At 41.7% G+C, this 18,074-nt stretch overlaps 1 protein-coding gene across 1 annotated transcript in view; it reads left to right on the top strand.

The window, feature by feature from the left end:
• JAKMIP1 (janus kinase and microtubule interacting protein 1) overlaps positions 1-18,074 on the top strand; it is a 1,879,738-nt gene that overhangs the window by 1,847,714 nt on the left and 13,950 nt on the right. Inside the window, 2 exon segments of the mRNA XM_085642441.1 lie at positions 3,258-3,323; positions 9,615-9,659. Coding sequence (XP_085498567.1) covers positions 3,258-3,323; positions 9,615-9,659 — 111 coding nt within the window.

Here is an 18,074-nt window from a genome sequence, read left to right as displayed (position 1 = left end):
CAGAAATGCTGCTTTTATGTCCACCTTTACCATGTCTGCTAGCCTGCCCCCTTTAAGCACCATCTCAATCTTTTCAATCCTGTTTTATGTAGTCATTCACTAAGCCCCCTTATGGCCAGGATAGGTAATGAATCATTTGAAATTCATCCTTGATCTTTTTTTAGAACAATGCTGATTGGTGATATTATAAAGTTATGTAAGGGGGAGAAGAAGGGACCAGCTATTCTCCCACAAGTGACCTCCTTTGCCAATTTGCCTTTTACTATCTGTTTCTTTTCATTGCACAATTTCAAGTTTCCCGCTCATGTGTTCGATCTTAAACCTGAATCCTGAAGTCCTCCATAAAGCCTGCCAGCAAATATGTTGCTGCAACCCTGTCTACTCCAAGTATTTTACCCAAAACTTGAATAGTACCACCATAGTCCCTAGCACTTTTCTTCTTCTAATTATTCTCTGTATCCGCGTTCATTACTCTGCACATATGCAACCAGGTGTCCACGTACTCACTCCTCATCCTGTCCCCAGTGTGGCTATGAGTGTAGGATTGCCTAGGTCTCTTGTCTCTGACCCCCTTTCTCTTCTATTATGCACCTTCCAACAGTTGTTGCTTGTCTCGTGGCAGCTGTGCCATCCTCCAACACAGGCACTTGCTGCAATCCTGAATCTCGCTGCCTCCGTGTTCCACTTCCACTGGCAACCCGTGACAACCTCCAGATTCGCCTCAACTCTTCCTTTAAGGCTGAACTCTCGCCCGTGCTCCTTTTGAGCTGTCTGGCCCTACATTCTGGAATCCAGCCTCTCCATGTGTTCTTTCTGTACTTCTAACCTGCCTTCTTCAAGTCACTCGATGTGTTCTGTGCATCTCTGCTACTCTTCATTTCAGAATAGCACATTGGGCTGCTGCACCTACAGCTCCCTTTCCCCCTTAGATCTTGTCCAAGGTCCTCCGCATCTTAGGTCTGTGTTGATGATCCTCTTGAGGTGAGGGGGACCTTTTCTGCCTCCGCACTCTCTGTTATGTGCCAACTAGCCACCTTCTGCCAGTCCTGGGTTGTGGGGTTTCTCTCAAGTATAACTCTACCCCTTCAGACTGGAATCTTGGATCTCCATTGCCACCTGAGCTCACTACCTTTGAGGGGCCATACTGAGACTCCCATCCCATTCTTCTTCCGTATCCATCCATGGCTGCAATGCTAGGGCTGCCTTGTCTCCCCCTCCCCACACGGGGAAGGCTTCCAGGGGCCTCCCTCCCAGCTTCTTGGTCAATTTAAGGGTGTTGACCAGCCCACTATGCTATGCCTGCTCCCTTCGCCTTACTTCCCTTCTTCAATGTTCATGGCGTGGGCACTGGTTCCAGTCGCAGTTAACCTGTTCTGTCAGCTCTGCCTTCTAGGCAATGCCTGTGTTGAACTGCTTTTTCTGGTGGACTGACAGATGTCGCTGAGCTTGGGTGGGAGCGGCTTCCCATTGGAAATTACATTGGCTGCCACCATGCCTGCCTGCCTCTAGGGGTGTCAGGGATGACAGAAATAAGAGGACCATGCCCCTCCTCTGATGTGGGTGAGGGGGAGCCATAGGCCAACACTGCTGCAGGGACATCTGCCAATGCCTCTCTTTGGGCATTGATGTTGGTGTGGGCATTGCTCCAGCTATCAACCACGCATGCACAGTTGCTTTTTGAAGTAAAGGCTATGATACAGTTCCCTGTTAAATTGCTTTTAGTAGATACTTTGTCCTGGAGAAGTCATGTGGCGAAACCCAGTTACCATAGTGGCTCACTTGCCACTGATTTTAATCCAACTTCTACTGATTTCCATGGAGGACAATACGCAAGTTAACTTTGGGAAAAGTAAACAACTGAACATATTTTCTTTTACCTTTACTCGTAAAATTGAGGGTGTTTGGAGCAATTTCCCATTTTAAATCTGGCACTAATATATACCTTTTTTGATGAAAGTTTAGAACTGCAATGTCTCATAAAGTGTTCCAAGCTTTTGAACTGGCCATCCTGTGACTTGGGTTCTTGTGATTTCTTGCACAGATGGACATTTTTTGTCACAGTTTATTAAAGGTTAAGGGAACTGACATCCAAATATTTTAAACAAAGTTGAAGGTATTGTCATACAGCTTATACTTTCTCAGTAAATCTGTGCATTTGCTGGACAACATAAATGTCAAATCTGTGTAAGACTGATTCTATGCACACCATCAGGATATGTTGCTCTTAGTCCTGCTATCTCACAGTGTACCATCTGTACCCCAAACCTGATAAGGTAACAAATGGAATGTGAAATCCCAGAACATGAGAACCCTGGTTCCCCAAGGAAATCATGTTAACAGATCTAGAACATTTTCGTTTGGTTACTCATGCATACCCAAAGAGATACACAAGAAATACACAGCATGACTTTCAACATTTATTGAAGCATTGTGATTCTTGAGTAAAATAGGTGTGCTGTAATAATCAATAGAAGGAAACAGAATAACATGATTAGCATTATGAGAATAGTGAAAAAGGTGAATAATTCAATCATTTTGCTGTTACAGATAATATATGCTTGAGTATAAGTACTTGAATATATTTTACTCATACATAGCGCTACCTATCCTAGTGTGGTTACGGTGGGTGAATCTGCTAGATCCCTGTAGGGTGATCTAACTTCCCCGTTACCTGTGAGAAATGTGTCATCAAGGTGCCCGTCTTGGTGGAGAGCTAGGCAGCATCCCTCTCAAGCGATAAACAGAAATCAACTGGGCTGGAATTCCAACATTGGGCGATCTCTCACTGCCAGTGAAATGCTCCTCTAGCTAAATAAGTGAGTGAATTTATATAATAAACATCACACATGTTGCCATGCTGAAGTCCCAGTCAGGCTGCTATTGTTCATTCTATTCTGATAGCTCTGTCGCCAAGCAGACAATAACAGACAACAACATTTTGTGCAGTGAACTTAGCCCTTATACAGAATGTTCAAAGTATTTGATAATATACCTACAAAGTGGACATATAAGCAACGCTGTTTTAAAGAATATTATCCTACACAGGCATGCAAGCAAATGTGTGTCAAATGTCATTGTGTTTAAGAAAAGAAGGCAACCTAAAAACGTGAGCAGGTAAAATGGTGGTGTTTCTACTCTGGCCTATAATGTGAGCCAATGTTAACCAGGTCTAAACAAAATGTGTCATTAATTCAAACATAGGGTGAAAAGTGATTGTCCATCTCATATTTTGTTGTAATGTTTGATTTGTCTCACAGAGGATACGTGATCTTGAAGATAAAATAGAGCTGCAAAAGAGACAACTCAAGGAAATAGAGGAAAAGGTAATATTCTACAGTTAATAAGAAAAAAACAAATCTAAAGAGAAAATGCAATGCATATAACCACATTTGTCACTTGTCTTTTAAAAGAAATCTTTCTTTGTTGCAGCCTAACTTGCTTAATAAGAGTTGTATATTAATACAGTTTTTATTGATTGATTGAACAAGAGTTGTAATAGTACTAATGATATATTTATGTAAATTACGGAATGAGGTGAATGGAGAGCTTCTCCTAGTCTGTGGGCTGCCGGAAGGAGAATGCAGATCAGTTCCCATGCAGTCCCTGCTCTGTCGATATCTGCAAATTATAGTATCTAGAACCATGGTGCCACTGAGAAGCAGAAAGTTGTTTGCTGGCCTCCAAATGTTATGAAATAAAGTGAGCACAAGCAGTACTTTTCATATCCACAAATATGTACTAATTGCAGTGCAGATAGTAATACATTTTTCCTTGCAACAGTTGAGCTGGATGTGTTTTTTTCACCTCAACTTATTAGTTTGAGTTAACTAAGACATGTCTTATCTTGCAAAAGGTTGAATCTGTACAAATATTCTTTCCTATATTTCTTTTTGGCCCGGTGTGAAGTCAGTTAGATTCCTCACAACCAATGTACGATGGTATGATTAAGACAGTTTATGATAAGTTAATTGCATAGAGGAACTGACCCGTGGTATCTCTGGAGCCTGTTATATCTGATTTCCACTGTTTGTTAAACACTTTCAGCCAGATGTAGGAAGCATTTTTGCTGTTGAAAATGACCCAATTCACAGAAATGCTTTTTCTTATGTAAAAACACCAAATTTCAATTTGGTAACAAGTTACCATACCGCAATTTGGATTTTGAGACCCAAATCTGATAAAATATTTAGAAAAGGCATGTTTAGTGTGTCCCCACCAAACACGGTATCGGAATGGTATGCATTAATGTTTTGCGATTTGAGAATGTTAAAAAAAATATTTTTTAACAGTTGGCAGTGGTTCAGTGAATCACTGCCTATTCTTAAATAATCTAAGTTAAACTTTTAATTTTGTTTAAAAAGCTTCCCGTTTTCTTGACAGGAAAATAGGTTGAGTTTAAAAAATAAAGCTTTATTTTAAAGTAATCACAAGCATTGTGGTCTGCTGACCCCAGTAGGACTCCATCCCTGTGATGACTGCGATTCTTAGTGGGTTGCATATTGTAATCTACTTCATTAAAATTCATTCAATTTCTGACCCACTAGGAATTCGTCATTTGCAAAGTGACCTATTAATATGTAGGTCAGTTTGCAGAATAGCACTCTGGTCACAAAAATAATGGTTGCAAATTGCTTTCGGTATTTAGTGGCCAAGTTTACATCTGACTCGTAGTCCACTGCTAGCTTTCTTATGGTGTCACCAACGGATATTTTTGGGGCTTTTGCTGGTGACTGAGATATCTTTTCTAAAAGCATAGCATTACAATGAAAATCTGCAAGATCTGGGCACTGAATACCTGCCTTTTTATAGTGTGGAACCAAAAAAGTTCAGAAGAAGAGCAGCAACTAATTATTCACACAGTTTTTGAGGCAAAACAACAATTAAGCTGTAATATTGTTGTAATGGCACAGTAAAGCAGAGTTTTTTTAAATGGGATATACACTTTATAGCTGTAGTTGTATTGTTAAGTAACCATCGGAAAATTCAGACTCTGGAAAATAATATCAAAATCACAATCCATCTATCAACATACAAGAAAAGAGTGGATGTCTTTAACAAAACCGTTGCTGAGAATAAGAGTTCTTCATGGAAAGCACAATCATAAAACTAAAATAATACAACGTTTTCTCAAAGGTAAGCATACCCTTACATCACAGAATATTAGGTAGAAAAATCAGAGAAGACTGCAGGAAGAAGGGCACACATTATGGATCATTTGACTAGCCCTCCAGTTTCAATGACTGGAGTAGTGGAGAATATACCGAAAAGGGAGCTTCACGTCACCCACTGGGGGAAGGCAAATGAGCCTTTCTCATCAACCAAGATTTGGACCACCAATTTCATTTTGGCCCTGTAAGAAATTGGGTCACTGGTTGAGTGGTGTGTGAGCCCTGTTCAAGCAGCAACCACAAACCTTGTCAGGGAAAGGCACAAGCAAACCCCGAATTAACCTGTGCTCAACCCCCTGGTAGCTTGGCACAAAGCAGTCAGACTTAAGAGACAATGTGTTAAGTGTTTTTGCAACACTTCAAACAGTAAAACAGAGAAAATACCACAAAAAAAGATTTTCACACCAGGTTAGAAAAGTTGAGCTTAAATCAATTTAACAAAAGAAGACCAAAATGATAAAAATCCAATCAGTAGAACTGGAGTCATGAAGTTTTAAAGAGTGAAGTGTAAAATAGCGCCGTAAAGCATAAAGCGCCAACCGCAGCTATCTGGTTGCGCTGGACCGAGTCAACGTCAAAAGTTCAGGCTGACCACGATGGAGCGCAGGTCGGATACAGTCCCAGCTTAGTCCTACTGAATGTTTACCTTCTCAAATTTTGAGCCAAGAGTCCCGTTCATGTTTTCGAGAGGGCTGCGAGGAGGAAGGAGAGCGTCAGAAGAGAGTGTTTGCATGGTACAAAGAGCAGGCTGAGCATCGTGGACGGGCTGGCTGGTGCTTTGGGTTTGTGATCCCCTGCGGGCTGTTGTTGCTGCTGTGTGAAGAGACAGGCTAGCGACAGCTCGCGCTGGTTTTCGGTGAGAGAGGTGCGAACTCGGTGTGAACAGGCCCATATGCTTAATTAAGAGCCGTGACTCACACCAAGGGTCCAGGACCTGAGAGGCACCACTTAGAGTTCAGGAACTTACTACAGCTGGCTCCAGGAGCAGTTTGGGAAACCTTTCATGTCTTTGAGGCTCAGATCAGGAGGCCAAGAGTCTAGCCCTTGGGGTCACTTTACGGTCCTGGGCTCAAGATGAAGTTGCAGGTGCAGTTCTTCCTTTCCAGTCAAGACGGCAGCAGGTCAGGACAGCAAGGCAGCAGTTCCTTTAGAGCAGCAGTGCAGCAGAGTGGATGTCCTAGTAGCAGCACATTAGTCCTTCTTCCTGGCAGAGTATCCACAGGTCTAGAAATGTAATGAAGAGCTGATTTCTAAGATTCAGTACTTATACCAAGTTGTGCCTTTGAAGTGGGGGAGAAGCTTTTTAACGTTTCCCTTTGAAGTCCCCAGGCATCCTGACTTCCCTGCCCTGGCTCCAAACTAACTATAGGCGATATGCAGCCCTTTGAGGGGAGGCAGGGCACAACCGTTTTAGTTGGAAGTGGGTTTGTGTCCATGTCCTCCCTCCCATCCTACAAGTGATGGCTCATTCATGCACACCCAAGCTCCCTATTATGTGTGACTGTCTAGGAGGAATACACAAAGCTCAACTTTCAGCTACACCCAGACATGTGAGCAGAGACAGGCTACAGCCACTAAATAGCCAAGGCAAGAAAATACCAACTTTCTAAAAGTGCTATTTTCATAATTGCAATTAAAAATCCGACCTCACCGTAAGTTAGGACTTTAAATTGTGATTCCAGAGACACCAAACGTTAACCGATTATCTCCTCCCAATTGGAAATTTCACCTATAAAATGAAATAAGGCAGCTTCAATGCTAACATGTGGGAGAGATAGGCCTCGTAGAAGGGATCAACAAATGTAAGAGTTTTTCACTACCAGGGCATGTAAACCTTAACAGTAAATGTCTGACTTTTTAAATACATTGTACCCTGCCCTCTAGGCCGTCCACGGCCTACCCTTGGGGTGACTTTATATGTATTAAAAATTAAGGTTTGGGTCTGGCAAAACAGGTTTATTTTAGGTTTATTCAGTTGTAATTAATAATAGGTTATTAGTTTAAAGGAGGGTGTGGTTGAGCAAAGTTTCCTTAAGCTGACTGAGTGAAACTCTGTTTGCACCTGTGTCTGGGGGTTCTATATAGTTGTGGTAATATCTACATTAGCATACACTGCCATAGTTATGCAATGGCAATGTTGTTTGTGTGTGTAGAGAAAGGAGATATGTTGTAATCTTAACGGCTGGCTTGCGCTGCGCTCTGAAGTTGCTCTAACTGAATTGGATCGCGTGCTGAAGACCCACCGCTTGAATAAATCTTGCTTCGCACTACACCTTCAGGTCATACTGACAGAACACTGGATTGCGGCCTGGTACCCTCGATACAGTCTCACGCAGGCAAGCACACAATGGTCAAAATGTGTCAGACTGCACCTCAAAATTGACGCTTCTACCTGCCATTAAATCACCATCCAAACGGAGGCAAAGTACATAGGGAGCAGTGTGCCTACATTGCACTTTCCTCCCACAACTTGCTCACAGCCCATCACATATGTTGGAGGAGAGGCAAACACCACTCAGCGCTTCCTTATTGCCGATAACTGGCTCCGGACACCCACACTTCCTTGAGGTCCTTGCACTGCGTCTAGGGATAGATGGTTCCAACAAATGTGATTCCAAATGCTACTGTACTGAATCCGACCTCACTGTGGCTGACGTATGGCAGATCAGGCGCTCGTCACCAAATTGTAATAATTTAGTGTATAATCATTGTACTTCAGGAAAGCTTTATTCACCGACAGCCACAAGCGTTAGGCTTCCTCGCCTGCTCATCCCCAAGTGTCGCTTTCAGCCCCCTGGAATCTCCCAAAACACCAAGATTTCACAGAGCACTATGGCAACCCCATTGGGCATGACGGCCAGCCATCAAGATTACAACTGTATATAGTTGCAGTAATATGTACGTTGACATAGTTATGTAATGCAAATGTTGTTTGTGTGTGTAATGAAAGGTGATAGGGTGTAAGCTTCATGCCCAATGGGGTTGCATAGTGCTCTGTGGAATGAATTGTAAAGATGCCCTTGTGGTATAATCACTATGAAGGACTATAAAGCTATAGTAAACAATTGTGTTAGTGTTCTTGTTATCACACTCTAGGCCACCATGTTTGACGACCCCTGACCCCGCCCCACTCTGTGATGAGTTAGGGAAAGTCCTCCCCTCATTGGTTAACCCTCGATAAGGTTAGACAATCAAAGGAGGCGCCTAGAGCTTCAGTTTACTGCTTCCGCTTCTAAAGTCTCCAGCTCCTCATGGGCTGTCGTGCTCTTCCGTCCCGCCACCTGGTGGTCCTACCATCAACGCCGTGGCCTGATCAGTGCCTTATTGATAGTTTGGGTCCTTGTGTGTATGTCTGAATGTATGTGTATTTTTGCACATGTCCTATGAATGAGTGAGTGTACCTGTACTGGTGAATGCGTGTCACGTGTCTGCTTGTGTTTGTGAATGGACGGGTGTAAGTGTGTGTGCTTGTGAATTAATGAGTGTGAATGTGTGTGTTTGTGGATGGGTGGAACTGAGTATGTAGTGCATGCCTGCCACACTACGTCTTCAGATTACCAGCCGCCACTGTAATGAAGGCCATAGTATTTTGTGCTGCACTACGTGAGTGGCTAGAATCCTTGCTCTTCTCAAAATGTTTTTATATAAAAAGGATCCATCCCAGCAGTTTGAGGATCTCTGACAAGCATTTGTTTCTTAAAAAAGAAATGTATTGTTATTGTTTAAAATGTTTTGCTATTCACAATGTGCATATAGGAGTATCAATAAATATGGTGAAATATGGGATTCATCATCCATTTTTATTACCACCCACCATTTTGCATGGATTGTATGGCGTGTTTTGCTCCTGAAAATACCTTTAATTTAAAGGAATTCAGGAATGTCTAGTGCATAGTCTAACAGAGTTCTAGAAGACCCAGACCCATTCCAGATGTTCAAGATAAACACTACAGAAATTAGTTTGATTAGTTTTACATTAATGTTTGTAATGTGCGGACGCCGAAAATGTGCCATGGATGCATTTCTTTGGACACATATGGCCTAGAAAGACATTTCTAAAGATGGTTAAGATGTATTTTAAATGAAGTATACCTATGCATCTGTCTTAGTTGATTGTTTTATACAATAGTTTCAGTTCCCCTTTTGTAGTCCATTATTGAACACAGCAAGTTCACGACAGCTCATTATTTTGAGGAATTGTGAAGATGTATTTGATGATAATTGCTAAATTTGGTACCAACAACTGCATAATACATCAGAATGTTTTGTAATTTTACAAAGCACCAAGTGACTTATTTGTTGTTTATTTCTTATAGAATATTATGTTATTTGCAATGTTATCACAAAATTCCGTGTAACATATCTTACATCTCTTTTTTCTTTTTTTCTTGTTTTATTTTGATGTTATGTTATAGTTTTTGTTCCTATTTTTGTTTTTCTCACTAGCGTTCATTCTGTGGCCTTGATGATAAATCTGAGAGGACAAAAATGGTTGGTATTATTCTTGTTCCTACTTTAAATTAAAACAAATAGCATTTTGAAAACTTAAGTTCATATTTTTAAGAATTATTCTTTATACTACATGCATAAAATGGTTACATTTTCTATCAGTATTGACAATAAACATGAAGGGATGAACAGTATGTGCTTATTGTGGTAGGGACACAACATGTTATTAGCATGTTCACATGTCATATATGTGTCCTTAATACCTTTAAAGAGCCATGTCAATTAAACAATGGCTTGAATTTGTGAATAAAAATCATCAAGGCAAACAAACACCGCAAACAACAGATAATACAATTTAAACAGCTCAACAATTACAATAAGAATTTGTATAGCCCCATCTCATTAACGCCAGATTCCCACAGACAACACTTTTACTTTCTGTCCATTAATTAAAGTGACTGATATATCTAATACTTGCAATTAAACCCGTCTTATACTACCTGCATCAAGAGCTAATGCAAGTACAATGGACAGATAGCAACATTACCTTTATGATTTCTTGCAATTCATATAGTCCATTTGCATTCCCAAATAATATTATTGTTGAAGAGAAATTTGTCACAGTAGATGACTATAGTTGTTTTAACCATGGCCTGTAGACCACCAGCCGACCTGGTCAGCGTTGGTTCTGCCTCCACTTCCCCTGGTGATGAACTGCCCATCATAGTTGAGATGCCCACCATCCTGGTGTGGCTCTCTATGATGAAAACACATCTGCTAGTGCAGCATATGCACTTTCATCACACTTGAATCGAAAGTGGGTCACTAGGTTTTGTTTCACTACTTGGGGGCCGTTTACGATAAGGCCCTCTAAGGCTCTAGGGCCGCATCGTAATGGGCCGGTCGGATTGCTTTTTGACCGCCTCATTTTGATGGAGCTAGTTGAAAAGGAATCCGGCCAGTCATTTCGGCTGGCTTCCAATGGGCTCAGAGAGCCCATCCGCTAGTGGGAATGCAGGCCCGTCTGCCGACATGGAAACCATGTAGGAAAGCATGTAAGGGGGCCCCTAGCAGGGTCCCCTTTGGTGCACGGCCTCCAGTTAGAGGCCCAGGGTTGATCCCTGCACCTTGTGGCAGGCCCCTTGAGGTTCTTAAAAACACATGAGCTCCACACTGTGTGTAGGAGGGAACAAGAGGCACAGGGTTTTAGGAGCTAGCAGCCTCCAACTATGAATGTTTAACCACAAAAGAGCTGCTCCTAAAGTGATAACCACTATGAGTTTTGAGTTATATTGTGAGTGGAGAGATCTCACAAACAGTAACGGACTGGTCTCACACACCACCTGGTGTCATGCTTCATCATTGACCAGTCCTCGCCCTCTAAAACCTTGGTTTGATAGAGGGCGGGCATACACCTGACGACAGGGATGCACTTCTAAACTAAGTGGGGGCCCGTGTATGAGTGAGTGAGATTAAAAATCATTATAGTTATCCTCATTGTGTTTTTTAATGTGAAAGGTAACTATATTATGTTTAAAAGCAGGTGACGGTATGTGGGGAATTAGTGTCCCCTAACCGTTGTGTTTAGAGGTCGACATGTTTCTGCCGTCTTGGCCCAGGAGGGTCCAGAGCATTCATCAGGACCTAAATATGTAAATGGGGGCTCCGTTCTTACCAAAAGTGGCAAGAGTGTACCACTGTGTGGGCGTGATCACTGTCACACTCCACAATTGGATGGTTCCTAGATTCAAGCCCTAAAAACCTCCTCGGGGAGGAACGGGAGCAGTCGCCTAGGATCCACGCAGGAAACTTTCCTTGAGGCAGTTCTGACAAACAGGGGTTTCCCCTCCCCTCCTCCCATGGGGCCAGTAGCTTTGGTTTTTAGGGCTTGAATATAGGAGCCATCCAATTGTGGTTATCACTTTAGGAGCAGCTCTTTTGTGGTTAAAGCTTGAGGTTCTTGCCACGGGGTGCAGGGATGAACTGCACATCCCATTTTGCTGTGGGAGCATGCATTGCTGCCGGTTTAGGGCTGTAATGCATGCTCACATAGTGAAATATAGGAATGTGACCGAACAGTGTTCAGTCACATCCTAATGACCGGGTGTCGGTCAGTCCCACGAACGAGTCGGTGTCGGGCAGAAGTGATTCTGCCCAATATTGTAATGAGCCCCTTGGTGTTCTCCATTGCTTTTCAGCAAGAAATCCCCCAACTGAGGCATTGTTGCTGAAATGAGAAAGACCAGTATCCCTGACATGGAGAGTTTTCTCCCTGCGCCACAGGGCTATTTTAATATTTTTCTTCTGAGTACCACAATGACTTGCATAGCAGTCCCAAGAAGGAAGAAATTGGTGAGGACAACCCTGCCATATAGAGGGCCCAATGGGAATCACTGTGACCCGCTGATCCATTGGCTAACAAACTGCAGGTGAAGGGATTCCAATGGCTGCGGCTCCACTGGCAGACACCCAGGTGTACCCTGCCCTCTAAAAGGGTGCAGGAATGACAAGGTTGGCAAATGGGGCATCTGCTATTTGTTGGTGGATGTCCCACATCAGTGACCCTCAGAATGAGTTCCCAAATCAGATAAGTCATTCAGGCAAGTAAATTACGAGTTCACCAATTTTCAGTTTACAAGACTGAAGCTCGCTCTTGGTATCTGCCGCCTGAAATGTGGTGTTTCGGTCATCCGGCAAAAGAACTAAGCATAATTATTTGTATCTTCGGGCACCATATATGTAGCATATTTAAATACCTAAATGCATAGTAGCCCTTCCATTGTTGAAATCTTTAAACTGAAATGTAACACAAACCTTTATGTTTAAATTGTGTTGAAAATACAACTGTAGTAATGGTTTGTATTCATTTTAGGGTTGAAAAAATCTAGGTACTAACTTGGTGAAATTTCAGTCAGGTAATTTATCAAAGCAGTGCTTGGGGAAACGCCTTTCCAATACTTAGTATGGATGAGAAATATTACTACAGATATCTTTACTTAACATTTCACCTACCCTTAAAATATTTGTAGGCTTCCATTGTTTTTTGATCCTGCAAATGGCATGTGTTTCCAGTCACAGCCAATGATTTGTCTCCTGGATTTACAGCCCATTCTGGCAATGAGTATTTGACCTTTGGCAGCACTCTACACTATTGTAGTATTTTACATTTTTAACTAAAATAGCGTATTTGTGATATAAATCTCGTGAAGCTTGTCACTCTGCAACCAACAGTGTTATTTCTTCATGTAAATTGGAAGACATTTTTGATATTCTTCATTAGATAAGTGCCAGTACTGCTAATTCAGGTTGTCAAGCCTTTGCTGACTTGAGTCACAACTCTTTTCCTAATGAAAAAAGGTTTGAATATACATGCCCAGAATAACCATTTAGTTCACTTAGGGTTGGACTAAGAAAGAAACTTTAACTCGCGCCCAAACCTGTGACTGTTGTATATTTGAAGTCAATTAATTGGTCCCGCTGTAAACTTCAAAACAAAACTGAAGTGCCATTGTCATTTTAAATTTGTGAGCCTGTTGTGGTATTTTCACAAAACACTTTACAAATGCACAAGAAACAAGAGAGGTAGTGATGGTACATAGGACAGCACATCAATTCCAAAAGATATGTTGTCTATGCTTGTCAATATGAGAAATAACAGTATTGGTGCCCCTCAAGGTAACGATACAAAAACACCCCACTACCACGGATGTTACTATATAGAAGTTCAAAGAACTCCTACGCAAATCTTAACAAAACCACTGTACCTCTGCACTCTCCAATATTTATATCATCATTCTTAATACTGTAGCACATTTGCATTTCAAACACAATATGACTGCTCACAGAAACCAGTCCAATCAGATAACTTCTGCAAAATCCTATTTAATATCATATGACAATGTTTCATTAAAATTGTAGAAACCCAATATTCAAAATGCAATCCAATACAAGGACATATATTGCAAAGATGTTGATATTGTTAGCTGATCCACAGAGGTCAAATTTGAAAAGCCTTTCTGTTGGCAACAATGAAAAGAGCCGACACGTGTTTCGTTACTATTGTAACTTCTTCAAGGCTTATACTAAAAAATGTCGGTCCAAAAGGTTTGGGTTATCCGATATGCAAACATCTCGTTATTTGGGAAACAAAACTGGGAGACCATTTAAAATGTGTCAGTCTCTGGCCAATCTGGGAAGATACACCCAGAAGGGGAAGATGTATTACGGGAGGATGTATCCAGTATTTATCCTCCAAGGAAGATTTGTGCTCTCTGGAAGTATCCCCAATAGAGAAAATTCAAATTTTGGAAGGATATATTCAGCTTCTGTCCTCCCACCATAAGTACATACTCTCTATGTTAATGTGTCCCTCACTTTGAGTTGATGACAAGTGTGTTAAAGCGCAAGTAATTTCGCATAGCGGTCTTGTCAGTGATATGAATAGAAAACACCAAGGGCTGTGATATGCCTCTCTATATCCGGCGCAGTCGCCGTGTCGCAGCTTTTTTGTCTCCAGTCAGGCAAAGGGCACAGAATATACATGCCCAGAATAACCATTTAGTTCACTTGAGGTCGGACTAAGAAAGAAACTTTAACTCGTGCCCAAACTATGACTATTGTATATTTATTTATTTTATTTATTTATTTATCAAATTTATAAGGCGCAGCAGCTACCCAGAAGTCAATTAATTGGTCCCGCTGTAAGCTTCAAAACAAAACTGAAGTGCCATTGTCATTTTAAATTTGTGAGCCTGTTGTGGTATTTTCACAACACACATAAATGCCATTCTGGGCTGGGAATATCAAATTGGTTCCAGATAAATCATGGCACTGGAGTCTAATGTCATTAATTGATGTTTGTTGGTATCGGATACTGTCTGTTGGTTTAAGAATATAGATGTATGAGCACACTGACACATGACCAGGTCCAAGAGCTTCATTCTGCATGCCAATACAGTAGAAAATATTTGTAACTGGTCAGCGAAAATTTGAGCTAGAGTGGAGAAGTTTTCTAAGATGGCAAAAAAGCAAAAAAGTCCATGGAAGGCATTTTGTGCAAAATCCTGTAAAGACAAATATTGTAGAGAAAAAATACTTCTAACACAAGACCGTTCTGAACAATGGGCACTGGGTCACATTTTTTAAAAATTCATTTGATAGTAAATTATTCAGTGACTCTCGTTTTTGTTGGTCACATGTACAATAGCTCTGTACAAAAATGTGTCTGTGTTTCAGAGGTTGTTTTGCAAAATCCCATCAATTATTCAAAGCTAATTATTTACAAATGAGCTGGTAAAATTGGTTGACTTGTTACAAGCAACATCACAAAATAAATAATGGATGGAGTGTTGAAACGTTTCAACCACTCACCCCCAGTCACAGATCAGGGTTTAATCCACCAGTATTTTGCTCCCCATGTCACCCCAGTTTGGAACCAGCCTTATGCAAATCAGTCTTTATCCTGCTCCCCATAGGAACAGTCTAGCCGAAACTGACAAGCCAGGTCCTCCCTGGAACGGAGACAAGCATCCTGGGACTGGCTTTGGGCTATCGCCCCTCATCAGCCAGTCTAGCATGAATCCAGTGGTGCAGCAAGCAAGAGACCCACGTCTGGGCATACCCTTAGCCACTTAGGACGCACATAGCAACATCACAAAATAAAATGATGAGCGGACTTTTGAAACCTTTCTAACACTCACCCCAAGTGACAGATCTGGGTTTCATCCATCATTATTTTGCTTGCCACGTCACCCCAGGTTGAGCCCATCCATATGCAAATCAGTCTTGAACCACCTCCTCATGGTAACAGTCCCACCTGAACTGCCAAGCCAGGTCTTCCCAGGACAAGAAACAAGCATCCTGTGACCGGCTAGGGGTATCACCCCTCATCAGCCAGGCTAGCTTGAATCTAGTGGTGCAGCAAGCAAGGGAATCTAGTGGTGCAGCAATCTAGGGTGCACATAGCAACATCACAAAATAAAATGATGGACAGAGTGTTGAAACTTCTCAAACACTCACTCCCCAGTCACAGATCTGGGTTTAATGCATCATAATATTTTTGATTGTTTCTGGTCCAGGGAGGGCTGGACTGTTCTCATGGGGCTCAGGATCAAGACTGATTTGTATATGGCTGGGTCTAAATTGGGGTGGCATGATCAGCAAAAGAACAATTAATTTAACCAAGATCTCTTGAATGGGGGTGAGTGTTTGAAAAGTTTCAGCACCCTGGCCATCATCTTATTGTGTTTGCTGACTTGTTACAAGCCTCAGACCTGTGAACGGCAATGATTAGCAAAGCATTAACCTGCATTTTATTCATTTCAGTAAATCATTAAATTACATAAAGGTTCAGAGAGAAAGTACTAATTCCCACACTTTCTGGATCTTACTGGCAGAACTGCATGCATACTGAAGAACCAGGGTTTAACCCAGCGGCGTCAGGGGCACGCCTAAGATCTTTGAGTTCACCTGTCTTGGTATACAGAGACACGGAATACTTCTGGATGGCATCAGAGACCAAGTTTATTAGCTGCAGCTAGTAACAGTGATCCTAGAAATACATCACGGTGTAAATTCTCAGGAGACTGCTCATTTTACTAAGGCGAGACGTCTCCTTTTATACCCAATATTCACATTATAAATGTACACCCACTGCACAAAATTCTAGCCAATAAGGTACATTTTCAAACAAAGTGTCACATAACAAAAACTCAATTTACAGTATCCCAACCCAAAAGTTAATTATTAGGAATGTCCCAAATTCAATCTCCACAAGCCGGACAAACCTATAATTGAAAGCATAACCCATGTAATGAAGAAACATAAAAAAAGAAACGGTAACAGATGCTGAACAAGATAAGGCATGTGCAAGGAAACTAAAAGTTAACGATGTCCTGAACATTGATTGGCAATCTCAGACAAAGATCGATCAGGGAAATTGGCTTTGTGGGGTCAGTTCCAGGTGCAGAGGTCAGTTTCTTACAGTTCATTTCAGAGTCAAAAAGAAACCTAGTTAATGTATACATGAACTAAGAAGGCCAGGCCACTTTATTCGCCAGGCTACCTTCACAGGCCTACGTGAGGCCAACACAAAATGGTGGCACAGAACAAAATGGAGTCAGACTCGAGAATTACAGAACCTCAGACCCTCCTTTTGCCATTACGTAGGCAATAACCTAAGACTCATGTTAATCTGAATCTAGGTCTATGTCGATATTCATTAGGTCATCAAGGTGTTGCTGTAGCATCATCTTATTATTCTCTACTTCTCTCGGAACAGGTCTCCGAACACACATAGTAGCACAAAGACTACAAATGGCGGGACCACACTGGATGCAAAGACAAGAAAAGAAAAGGATGGTTAAAACCATACCAAGGAATGTCAAAATCTTCCATCCCCATTTGGACAGCAGTCCCCAAAACCATCCCTTCAATGACCAGTCTCCTTCGTCTACATGGATAGACTCAGAGATTTTATACAACCTAGAGATGGCTTGGTACACTGTAGGGGCATTATCTGGTATGTAAACACAGCAACTGGATCCAATCAATTTACATACTCCTCCTCCATCTGCAAGTATTATGTCTAATACCATACGGTTCTGCAAAGTCATAAGGCGGTCTGCTTGAAGCTCAGCTGTAACATTACTAAGAGCACCTGCTGTCTCATTAATAGTAGCTTCAACAACGCGGACAAGCTGTCGAATATGCCTACTATTGATCATAAGACCCCAAAAGGGCAAGAAGCCCTTGAAGAAATCTCCTACTTTGTGTGCTGCAGTATCTTCCTTATTGAAGACACCTCTACCATATCTCGTTCTATGATAGTCTGAAGCAGTAGTGTATGTGGGGGAAGTAGAAATGCCACATAACACGTTCCGGAAAAATCAGGTGGCAACCATGTGTAGGCTCTGTCATGACAAACAAAATATGTGCCTTTAGCTGGCACAAACGGTGGAGAAGTCCGAGATGAATAGACATAGGTTTGAGCACACACACTCTTACCTAGCTGAGCTTTCGGATTCCGACCATCACCTTGAAAACAAAAGTGGCCTCGGTGAGGTACAATCAAAATAGGGGGAGACCTTTTTCGTCTCTCCTTCTCTGTCAAACTGGTACTATATCCAGTCACGTTCCAACCAACGTAAGCCTGCACCTCATCCTTAGGGATAGCATTATATGCATCAATATCTCAGATCATAGCTACTATTCCCCTTATTAAGGCACTATTGCTCGAGTTATCTTTAAGGGAATGTAAGGGGCGTACCTCATTTGCATAGATAAACATTGTCTGAAAAGCGCACACAGACCCATTAAAAGAAAAAGGCAAAACCAAATATGGCATACCTTTATCTGTCGTATGAGGCATAAGACCACAAACCCAACAATTAGTGGTATTTACTACTAACTGATGCTGATGCAACAACTGTATAAACGAGTTGTTGACAAATTCTGATC

The sequence above is a fragment of the Triturus cristatus genome, chromosome 2_2 (assembly GCF_964204655.1).
Source record: "Triturus cristatus chromosome 2_2, aTriCri1.1, whole genome shotgun sequence".
Taxonomy (NCBI): domain Eukaryota; kingdom Metazoa; phylum Chordata; class Amphibia; order Caudata; family Salamandridae; genus Triturus; species Triturus cristatus.
This window is presented reverse-complemented; position numbering and strand designations above follow the sequence as displayed.